At 41.4% G+C, this 11,941-nt stretch overlaps 1 protein-coding gene across 6 annotated transcripts in view; it reads right to left on the bottom strand.

The window, feature by feature from the left end:
• Window positions 1-8,892: 8,892 nt before the first annotated feature.
• The window catches only part of phkb (phosphorylase kinase, beta), a 79,587-nt gene continuing 76,538 nt past the window's right edge, over window positions 8,893-11,941 (bottom strand). For all 6 annotated transcript variants that reach the window (XM_053676653.1, XM_017458545.3, XM_017458548.3 and 3 more), the window contains 3 exons: window positions 11,269-11,376; window positions 11,038-11,178; window positions 8,893-10,884 (listed from right to left, as the gene is read on the bottom strand). In XM_053676653.1, coding sequence (XP_053532628.1) covers window positions 10,747-10,884; window positions 11,038-11,178; window positions 11,269-11,376 — 387 coding nt within the window. In that variant the 3' untranslated portion in view covers window positions 8,893-10,746. The remainder of the gene's footprint in view (window positions 10,885-11,037; window positions 11,179-11,268; window positions 11,377-11,941) is intronic.

Genomic DNA, 11,941 nt, shown 5'->3' with positions numbered 1-11,941 from the left:
ATCACACACACACACACACACACACACACACACACACCACCACCACCACCAATCCAGGGCACTCGGAGGAATACTCTGGTGCTTTATTTGGGGCCATAGCCGGGGGCGAATATCTGTTTTAGACAGGGAATACCTGTATTTTTAGCCCTATAGGGTGTGTACACACACACACACACACACACACACACACACACACACACACACACACACACACACACACACACACACACACACACACCTCCTTCCAGCACTTCAGAATGAGAGGAATGTGCTTCAAAGAGCACCACATCTGCAGTGTAGGAAGTTCAAGTGTTCACCTGACCTATGTTCAAAACAAAAAAAGTCTATGTAATTTCTGTTAAAACCTGACCAAATTTATTTGCCCCCCCTTGGTAAATATGAGCAAAGAAGGCTGTGAAAAACTGTCTTTATTGTTTAAAATTTTTATCTTTTTGTTAAAAAAAAAAAAAATTCACAAAAAATGCTCTGCTCTCATGGGTACCAAACATTTGCAAATACAACTCAAGTTTACTAAAAAAAAATAAAAAAAATTGTTAATTATAGGTGTGCAACAATTATTGGCACCCCTAGGAATTCATATGAGAGAAATGTATTTGAAGAATATTCCCACTGATATTTGACATTTTTTAGTACACGTGGGTGACTAGGAACTGGAAATGACTTCCTGTTTCACAGGGGTATAAATATGAGGTAACACACAGGCCAAATTCCCTTAGTCATTCATAACAATGGGTAAGACTGAGGAATATAGCTGTGAATGGTTCACTGACTGCAAAATCAAGGTCCTGCCATGACCATCCCAGTCCCCTGACCTGAACCCCATAGAACACCTGTGGGGTGAACTGAAGAGGAGAGTCCACCAGCGTGGACCTCGAAATGAGAAGGATCTGGAGAGATTCTGTATGGAGGAACGCTCTCAGATCCCTCACCATGTATTCTCGACCTCATCAGCGTTATAGGAGAAGACTCAGAGCTGTCATCTCGGTAAAGGGAGGAAGCACAAAGTATTGACTGAAAGGGTGCCAATAATTGTTGCACACCTATATTTAACAATAAAAAAATAAAATAAACCCGTGTTGTGTTAGTAATTGTTTGGTGTCTGAGAGCAGAGTATTTTTGTGAATTTTCTGAACAAAAGATCAAAACGTTAAAAACAATAAAGACAATTTTTCACAGCCTTCTTTGCTCATGTTTACCGAGGGTGCCAATATTAATGGAGGGCAGTGTGGATAACATTTCTCTTATTCTCGCTCTCTCTCACTTCCTGTAAGTGAAGTGATCCTGGAAGTGTTCCGTCTCTGTAATGTGCACTTAAGCGCGGTTGTCCGTGTCAGACGGAGGTGTTAACAGCAGCTTTTCTGCCCCTGAAGGAACGCGGAGTTGGGTTTCGGTTTTGAACATGTCCGCACCTGAGGAGCATGACACATGGCTGAGGAGAAAAATGCTGAGAAAGAGACATGTTCTACTGCAGTCTGGCTTACACGAGTGTCGATTTAAACCGACACGTGCGAGAATAAAGGACGTTAAAGACCGTTGGAGATCTTGCCAAACCTCACTAAAGACAGGATCCGGAGACGACCGAGAGCGGGAACGATCTAAACCAGAACCGGTCTAAAAGTCTGATCCTCAGATTCACACCTAAAGATATTTAGAATGTTAAGGGATCTTCGGCCGTCCCTCTATGGGAACCCTGTGTAGAATCCTACAACCGAGTGTCTTCCTATCAGGCAGGGTTCCAACTAGAACCAGTCAAGGAAGCGAAGTACCCTTAATAATAGAGATGACACGATACCGCTTTCTCTACCGATCTTTTCATTCGTTAAAGGATCTGATCTCTGATGTGTTTCGTCCGATATCTGATGCACCATTTTTTTTGCCGGTATCGGGCCGATATCGATGCAGGGTGTCGGGTCAGGTCGGGTGCCATCTCTACTTGTTTATTCAACGAACTCCTAATGAACCCTTGAAGAACCCTTGAAGAACCCTTTTCACTAAGAGCGGCTGTATTAACCGAGTCAGTGTGCAGTACAAACTAAACTAACAAATCATTGCTCATTATTGTCTTCGTAATATCTAAAACATGTCAGGAGTCACCGGTAACATACAGCGCAACTGTCTTAGTACTTGGTAAAAGGTTCTTCAAGGTACAACTCAAGAACCTTTTTAGGGATCTTTAGAGAGGAACACTTAAAACCCGGAAGGAAAAGTGTTTTCCGATGAGAAACGGTCACAAGTGGGATCTCTTTTATCCCTTAATCATCCATCGAGCCCATGGAGACCCCATGGAGACCCCATGGAACCTTCAGGCTCACTTTGATGCAGTTTTATGTTTACGCGAGCCCGTATCACACCGCTGGACGACGTAAACACATACGGACCGAATCGTTTCCTTTAATCACGGGTCTACCGTTAGAGGATCGTCATTGTATAATCCGTCTCGCAGAACTCGCACGGTATCGCGCAGTCTGTGTTGGGATTCGTCCAGTGACCAGTCAATAATATATCGCAATAAAAACATCTAATATCACAGCACGCTAATGGCGCTCATGATGTAACCTTCCCTTCTTTGCTGAAAAATTGCACGGTGTTTGTTTTTGTTTGTTTGTTTGTTTGTTTGTTTGTTTGAATACTTCTTCAATTGGCCGGTACATATCACCATGTTGTACAGCACGTTGTGTAATAAACAGATCTGCTCGAATTCTCCACATAAACACGCAGAAACGTCACAGAACCACGTCCGAACCTAAATCTCGTTTCCTTTCCCCGTGTCCTAACGCCCGTGAGCGACCCTTCGGCACGCTCTTCGTCCTGTTCTGTGATTTCAGACGTGTTTTATAGACTTTATTTCCACAGAGGACACTTAAAATGTTTTTTTTCTGCGGTCATGAAGAACTACGCACTCGGGATGAGCGATGATAAGCGATCGGTGAAGCGTTTAGGGAATTGTGAAACGCTGGCTAGGAGATAACACACACCCCCCCCCGATCCATTCCAACACACTCGCTATAACACGCTAACGTTTCCGTGAATAATTCTTGTTTACGATTAAAAATATGTCTTATGGGATGTGTTTCTGGAGATCAAGTTCAAACTTTCGAAATAAACGTTTCATTTAATTCATTCTTAATAATAAAAGTAATAAAATTGAGCCAGGACGTGTGCAGGGTTCAATCTGTTTAACTACGCTTATCTGCACTCACCTTCTGAGCATGTGACGTGTGTTCTACTCCTCCGATCAAGTAATACGCCATGAGAAAATGTTACACACAGTTTCTTTACTGTATTTACGTTATTTTGTATCCTTCTGTATATATTTCACAACACACGGCCAAGAAAAACCTCTCTATACCATATACACACACACGCACACATTTAATAAGGGATGGTATATGACCAGAAAAGATGAAACCGTATTTATACTTCATCACACTCCATTTCGTTATGACGTAACCCTGGCGTCTTTGCTGAAGAAGCTTGTAATTGTTGGGATCATCTCTGGGTCCGTCCACAAGCCGATGATCTCGAGCTTACGGAGCATTACAGGCTGTACGTACAGTGTGTATACTCGCCTCATAGGCATCTAAATGCTTCTTCATGCATGTTTATAGATCACTAAAGTGTGTCAGATGTTCTTAACAGCCAGTGTGTGTTATAGATAACAACACTGACACGTCCTGAAGAAGAGCCGCGTCCAGGGCCTTCCTCGTCTCCAAATCCATGTACGCGTACACCGATGACATCATGCTCACGGAGGATTATGTTCTTTCTCTGTGAAATATTTCTGCACCAAACTCCCGTCGCGTGCATGTAGAACATCCTTATATATATATAAGCATAAAGCCATGAGAAGATGTGCGTAACATAACGAATGAGGTTTTAATCTTTCCGTACAAAAGAGCGGCGTTCACAGCAGCGTTATCTCCGGGTTTATCCGTACACCGATGACATCATGGTCACGGGGGATTACGGGAGGATCTGTCAGCGTGTAAATCACGGTTAGGGAAGCGACCCTGAAACGCTAGCGCAGGGTCATCAAGTTCTTATCTCCTGTGTTTTGAGACGGCAAATCTTGGCCTGACGTGAGCTTCGAAGCGGCCGCGATGTTTGTTCTGTGGGACGACACGGCGGGGAGATAACGCCGCTCGCACGGGCCGGTGGGTCGTGATTTACACAGTGCGCTGAACACGTGGGAACAAATCCATCTGCTGAGAGAGAAGAGCAGCAGCAGCGCTTTGATCAGGAGTCATCATGTCACGGCTAATAATAATAATAATAATAATAATAATAATAATAATAACGAAACACCTGGTAATAGGGACGGCGTAAACGAAGCAGAAGCCAGGTATATCCAGATGAAAAGAACAAGCGTGCTGAACAGAAGCGGTGTGTTTGCTGTTAGCCGTCACGGTCATCACTACAGTTTTGATGTGTAGCAGTTAGAGAGCGTTACCGTAGAGCTCCGCCATGGTTTTATTAACAATAAAAGTGCTAGGCTACAAGTTTGAACATGAGGTAAAGCTAGGTAAGGCTAAATAAGGTTAGCATAGCTGGATTGCTGACCCTGCTGGACAAAAAAACCCCCACAAACTATAGAAACCATCAGAGGCTGATGGAGATTACTAATGGTTTCCACTGCAAATACCATTACAAACCATTAGCTAACCATTAAAACCGTTATTTGTCCTTAATGGTATACACTAGACATAACATTCCATCAATAGAAGGCAACAAATTAATGATAGAGACGGGGAGGGACCATTACAGTTTCCATTAAAAACCATTAAATATCATTCCCGTTATAACCATTAAAACCATTTCAGACTCTTTGAAGGTTTCTGCTGTTGTTGGATGATTATTTTCAGCCGGAGAGGACGTCGGAGACCGTTTGTTTATTTCCGGAAGGAGATTGAGGGATTAGCCGTGCTAGCATGTTGGAACTGTGGTAAAGTTCTGAGGCGCTGATGGGTTCATGCTGAAACGTCTCCCTGTGCAAACTGAACAGCTTCCGGATCTGACAGAAGCTCTCGGCTTCAGGGAGCTTTTCTTTTCCGTCTCTTTGCTTTTTCTTTCTTTCTTTCTTTCTTTCTTTCTTTCTTTCCTTCTTTTCCCTCCTTTTTGTCTCTCCTTAAAATCCTTTCTTTTTAAAAATGTTCTTTTTCTTTCTGTTTGTTTTTGTTTCTTTCTTTCGTTCTCAGTTTTTTCCCTTCACCTCTCTCCTTCAAATCCTTCCTTTCTTTATTTCTTTTTATTTCGTTCTTTCTTCCTTCAACTTTTTCCCTTTCCTTAAAGTATTCAGTCTTTCTTTCTTTTTCAACTTTATCGTTTTGCTTTTGTTCCTTACAGACCCCGTGTTCCTCCGTTCCACTATTTTTTTTTCTCTCTTTTCATTGAGTTTCCTTTAGCAACACATTTCCCTTTATTATCAGTTTTTCTTACATTTCATCTGTTCTTTATATATATATATATAATATATATATATACACACACACACACACTTCTATACACATCTATTTATTTTAAATATTTTCTTTAGCAAAATGTCCACATTCCCTAATTTGCTTTCTTTTTTCTTTATTTTCCTTTTTAAAAAAAATCTTCACCATTTGTCTTATTTATTTATTTATTTATTTATGTTCTTTTTCTTTTTTAACCTTTTGTCCTCCCCCCTCCTCTCAACTTTTTTTTTTTTGCTCTCATTCTTATCTTTGTTCTTTTTGCTTCCCTTCTTTCATTCTTCCCTTTTTGCTCCATTCTCCTTATTTCTTTTCCTTTCTTTCTCACTCTCCTTATCTGTTTTTCTTACTTTCTTTCCTTACTTATTTTCCTGCTCTTTGATTTTGCTTCTTCTTATTATTATTATTTTATTTCACTCCTCCACCAGGCTCAGTATTTCCTTCAGGACATCTAGTAGAAATAATTCCTCACTGAATCCATGAAATGAAAAGTAGTTCTGTGGAACATTTCCTGTCTACTATTTATAAAAAAAATAAATAAAATAAAATAAAAATAAAAAAATCTACTATCTACTCCATCCACTTGATGGAGACAAACAACCACGAATACAAATTCTCCTCCTCCGTGTCATGTCTCATGTAGCTTCTGAAGGGCGGTACTAAATGAAAAACTCTTCAGATCTTTAAACCAAAATAATTACAAGGTAAATGTATGACCTCCGCAGTAACGATGGTCAGACTGCAGTGCGCCGGGCATGTGTTCGTGTCGTCGCTCGTCAGTGTGAGGGAAATAAAACCTCTCTCACATCCGACACGCCAACGTTAAACCGGACCCACGCCCTCGGGATCTTTAATCGGATTTGGTTCCGATTCCTCAGGAGTCAGTAAAATGCCAGCCGGTCCCGGTTAGAGATCCGGAATGGCTTCCTTCATCACATTTATAGCTGTTTGTGTGTTTAAAAAAAAAAAATAAATAAAAAGTGTTACAAGTCCATCCACTGAGGAAATACACACAGTATATATTTAAATTCTTTTTCATTTTCAATATACGCTTTATCTAGGGTCAGGGATTATCCCCGGAACACAAGGCAGGAGATCATCTCCTGCTCAACTCTGGTTTCAGAATGAGTCTCGCCTGGAGACCGTAACGGCACCGTGTCTCCACCTGTAACGTCAAGCGGAGGAGTCTCGTGTCCTTCCCCCGGCACCCGACGCTTCTAAAAATAAAACTGTCCCGGAAAGTAAGACGAGCTCTCCGTAACTTTTTAAAAAACGGAGACCACGTTCTAAGGATGTAAAAATATCAGCCGCGGTTTCATCATCAGCCGCCGGGAACGAGCGCCGCACTCCATCACTCGGGATTTAATCAGGATGTGGAGAAGTAGGACAGATGCACACTGCTGCACGTCTCAGCAATTTCTTCTTCTTTTTTTGAACACGGAGCTGATTTTCCAAGAAAAACACTAAATTGATTTTCAGGTCGAACGTAAAAGGGAAAAAACAATAAATAAATAAATAAAAGAAGAGTTGACTAGCCATGAGGGCAGAGACGGATTTGGAAACAGCTGTGTTTACCTGTTAGGGCTGGAAAAAAAACCCCATAATTTAAATAGAATAAAATTAATAACCATGTCTACAAAATGTTTTTATTTCTATTTTTTATATTTAAAAAAAAAATCTGTTTAACACTGGAACGTAGAATTTCTTTTTAAAGTCGAATCTGTTCAATTTACACCTTTTTAAAGGTTAAGTACAATTTTTTTTAATTGATTAAAAAAAAAAAAATGTCCAACTAACTACTTTCAGCCAGTTTAAAAAAAAAAAAAAAAGTGATAGACATGAGGATCTCCTCAGTGTGTTAGAAAAGTGTACTGGGATTATAACTGATCTCAATGTCATCATCCGATCCGATCCGATATGACCTGCCCTGCTGCAGACTCCTCCTCTTTACACACTGAGGGTTTAATCATGAACCGCAAGAGAATTACTAATACTGAGTTATGTTATCAGTTATCATATCGGGCCACGCATACGTTATGAATACGTTATGAATACGTTATAGTTTCAGCTGTGAAGAAGACTGAAGATTTCTCTGTTTCAGACGCGGTGGCCATTATGACACGCTTCAGCGCTCTGACTTTAAAGCCCTGTTAACTTTTATGAGAGAAAACCTTACTCTTTTTATAGCCCCTCTCTCTCTCTCTCTCTCTCTCTCTCTCTCTTTCTCTCTCTCTCTCTCTCTCTCTCTCTCTCTCTCTCTCTCTGTGTGTGTCTGTCTGTCTCTCTCTCTCTCTCTCTGTGGTGTATGCTGGGAGTGGGTGTGGTTAGCGTGAGAGCTGCATGTATGAGAGCGTTCGTCTTTCCTTAGACTCTTTAATCTATTTTCTCTATTATTTCTCTCATCCAGCCGAGCCACAGGATCTCGTACTTGTTTGGTTTTATAGAGCTTTTTACTTTTGGATATTAACGCTGAACTAAAACTAAAGCATCAAAGTGCACTTTAAGTGCATCAGAGTGATGATGATGATGATGATGATGATGATGATTGGGGTCCAGCGCTCATCACATCCCTGTAGATTCTCTCAGTAAAAGGAAGCGGAGACGTGAGAGCACTGCTAACCATCACACACACACACTTGATCTGAGGTTTATTTTAAAATGAACTAAGATTTGATTGCTAAAGAACCCCGTAGCGCGTGTGTGTGAACATGCCCAGTCTGCGCGAGTGCGTAGCCGCGGATCTTGGCGTGTCGTTGGCTGACAGGACTGTAACGCGATGTGGTTTTCTTCTGGTGTAGCTCATCCGCCTCAAGGTTGGACATGTTGTCGGTTCTGAGATGCTCTTCTCCTCACCACGGTTGCAGAGAGTGTTTATCTGAGTTAGCGTAGCCTTCCTGTCGGCTCAGACCCGTCTGGCCCGAACCAGTGCTCCTCTGAATGAGCAAGTGTACAGGGGTGTGTGTGTGCAGTCGGAGAGTATGGAGTTGTTGATGGGTTTCCGGTCACTAATGTGATTTATTTGAATTTTTTTTTTTATGGTCCAGCCCATTTGATATTATACTGAGTGTGATGTGTCTCGTTTCCTAAAATGAATTTTGGCTGTTCTAGAGGAATGCTGCGTGAGTCCGTTTCCTGCCTGTCATACATCGTAGGATTGCTGTGAGTGTAATGTATTCCTTACTGTAAAAGATATTCCGTTACCTTTCCTGCTTCCGATCTGTTTCGTATCAGAAACACAAGTTTCTGTACATTTCGCCGTGTGATTTGGATCGGACACACCCCTGCTTAATTCATCATTTAATTAGATTTTTTTTTGTTCTATTCAAAAAGAGTAGAAACCCCCCCCCCCCCCCCCCCCCCACACACACACACACACACACACACACACAAAACCTGAAAAGACCAGAACACATCAGTGTGCACTTCAGATTAGCATTTATTTCATTTCTACACTTAAGGGTCTATAAAAAGTCTTCAGGGAGAATGAACGAACACACACACACACACACACACACACACACTCTCTCTCTAATAGACTCCACCGAAGCTTTAGGACTAGGAAAGGTCTGCTAAAGCGGTGAAAATCCTTCTAAACATAAAACTCTAGAATAATCTTTTCTATTTTTTAATCTTTTTCTATTTTTACATAGTTCCACCATCATGCGACAAAAAAAAATCCACATGCAGAGAGAAGTGAGAAACACGGACGCATCCTGACATCCTGCAGAAAATCAGCGGAGGCAGGTAAAAAAAAAAAAACGAAATAAAATATAAAAGTCCGATTTGTTTTTCTGTTCACAGTGTTCAGTTTGTTGTAAGCAGGCTGGTGTAAGTGTGGAACTACACGTGCTGGACCGAACGAGCCAAAATTATTATACATCTTTTAATAAATAAATAAATCAGTCAAACTCGCAGCAGCGCATTAAAGACGCGGTGTGTTCAGTTCTACGCCGCGTCTTCGTTACCACACGTCAATGTTTACATAGGGATATAGTTTGCATTCAAAAACCTAGGGGGGCACAAACTTATGCATTCAGACTTGAACTTGCGCCTTAATCGCTTGGCTGTCTTACTACAAGGTAAGCTCACCTGTCCCTCACCCTCAGTGGGTGGGGTCGGCTAATTCGATTAGGTTATGCACAGCTCTGTTGTGTTATTGGCTAACGTTTGCTAGCTAGTTAGCGACCTAGCTTGATCTGCTTCTGCTTTTCGCATTTTCAACCACTTTAACGCTAACATGCTCTCCGTCTTACTCGGACGCTAGCTTTACTGCAGAGAGGTCGTTGAGAGTAAAACAATCAAATAAAACAGCTGTTAATAAATACCAAGCGTGAATATTAGCGTTTAATTTTGTCCCGTTTGGTCCAGCATATAATAAAAGCAAAGCGGGAACTGACCGGGCCGAAAACGAAGAGAGTAGATCTGAGGAAGACGAGTAGGGTGAAGGTGTGGGTGTGTATAAAGAGTGCATGAATAAACCTAATCAGTATTATTATATTACCCTTGAGTTCACGTTACGATCGTAACACAATATTCCATATAAATAAATGATTTTAACCACAATTAGCCATTAAAACTGACAGCTTTTTTACCAAAATATCTTGATGTCGATCTCTCTAGCGTGTGTAAAAAATATGTCGTTACTGCAGCGATGCCTCAAGACTTTATTTAAGTGAATATTTAGATTCATGGATTCATGACAGCCACTTGGTGTAATGCTAGGTCGCCAGCTGTAGTCTGTTTAACCCAGTTTTATTGTTTCTAAGCTGTTGCTTAAGTTTCTAGAATGAACGTAAATATATTTACGGTGGGATGCGGTGTAAACGTTGCCTAAATAGCGCCAGAACCATGCTGGAAATATGAGCCAATGGAATTGTATCTATGCGGCTAGGTGGGTGGGGCTTAGCTGTGTATGGGACAAATAGGATACGAGTAGCTTACTGATAATATTTTGCTCACATTATCATCATCACTATACTGTACAAACCGGGTTTCACTTTTTGTTTTTGTTTAATGGTGCGAGTTGTAAACGGGGCCGTCAGAGGCCGAATCGATGAAGTAAAGCGTTATGTGAGGAAGGTGTGGGATGAGAGGGTCAGGAAGTGAACTGAACACTCGGGTTTTTAAAAAAATTCAGTGTAACAGTGCAGTTTAAAAATGTGCAAGAGGAAGTGCAAAGGGTGAGAACGCTCTACATGCTAAAAATAAACTGGACTAAGAAGGAAAAACAAGACCGAGAGGGAGAGAGAGCGGGGGGGGGAGGAAAGTGTGTTCAGCTGACGGAGCAGGGGTCGTCCTTGCAGGGCTTCACTTCCCCCTGTAGCAGCTGGATCATCACAGCTTTAGTCAGGTAGCTGGAGGTGCCTCTCTTCCCCAGTGGAGGAGTGTTATAGAACACCTCCATCTCCTTCTGTAACATTATTATTATTATTATTATTTACAAGGTCTTGTGGAATCAATCATTGTAAACATGTCATAATGGTGATAGTGGCAGTGATAATGATGTTTATGATGGTCAAGATAGTGGCAATGGTGATAGTGGTGGTGATGACAGCTCACTCACCTGACTCTGAGCCGCATCGGCTCGTCCTCGATCCCTCTGGAAATCACAGAAGGCTTCTCTCACCAGCCGATCCAGATCCACCTTCTCCTGAAACTCCAGCTCCGGGTTTCTCTCCAGCACCAGCGACACCACCATCAGGAGCTGGGGAGAACCGGAGAAGAACCGCACCGTACACACACTTTACTGCTATGTCCTTTAATATATCAACATGTGCTTGAACCAGAGCCTCACCTCCACAATGATCTGTCTGTATTCGGGCAGCACGATGTTCTTCAGCGTGTCCTCCACCAGCAGGGAGAAGTTCATCTCGTACATGGTCATATCAGACAGAGTGGGTTGCTAAACAGGGGAACAGTGGTGTGTTGTGAAGATAAGCACCAATATATACCACGATATTCAGCATGCACCAGTCTCATCAGTTATTTTCTTTAAGAAACTCATTTCCCCAACAACAAAAGTAATTGCCCCCTCGTTTACTCAACCAGCCAGTTCTCCCAGTTGAACGGTTTCATCCTGTACCAACGTCATATCTTATATAAAACTTTCCGACTGGATTATAATAATAATTTCTATACAATGGTGGCTTGTTATGCAGCTAATCAGGAAAAATGACATTATATAATTAAAAAAAAAAAAAAAAGATTTATAAATGGCGTGTTTGTTAGCTAGCTTTCTAGAAACCAGATGCGCAAGGGCAGGTAGGGTTAATCCTAAACAAACTCCCAATGGAGAAAACGTTGGTGTAAATAGGACTTGAAGTAGGACAATTGAACTAGGAATCTGGACGAATCACAATTAATATTTATAATTCTTTAAAACAAAACTGTATATTAACTTTCATTTAACATAAGAACCTGAAGATTACTCACTCATACCGAGTCACCGCTAAAGCTGCACCAAAATG

This window comes from Ictalurus punctatus, chromosome 27, assembly GCF_001660625.3.
Source record: "Ictalurus punctatus breed USDA103 chromosome 27, Coco_2.0, whole genome shotgun sequence".
Lineage (NCBI taxonomy): Eukaryota > Metazoa > Chordata > Actinopteri > Siluriformes > Ictaluridae > Ictalurus > Ictalurus punctatus.
Note: the sequence above shows the minus strand (reverse complement) of the source record. Positions and strands in the feature narration are given on the sequence as shown.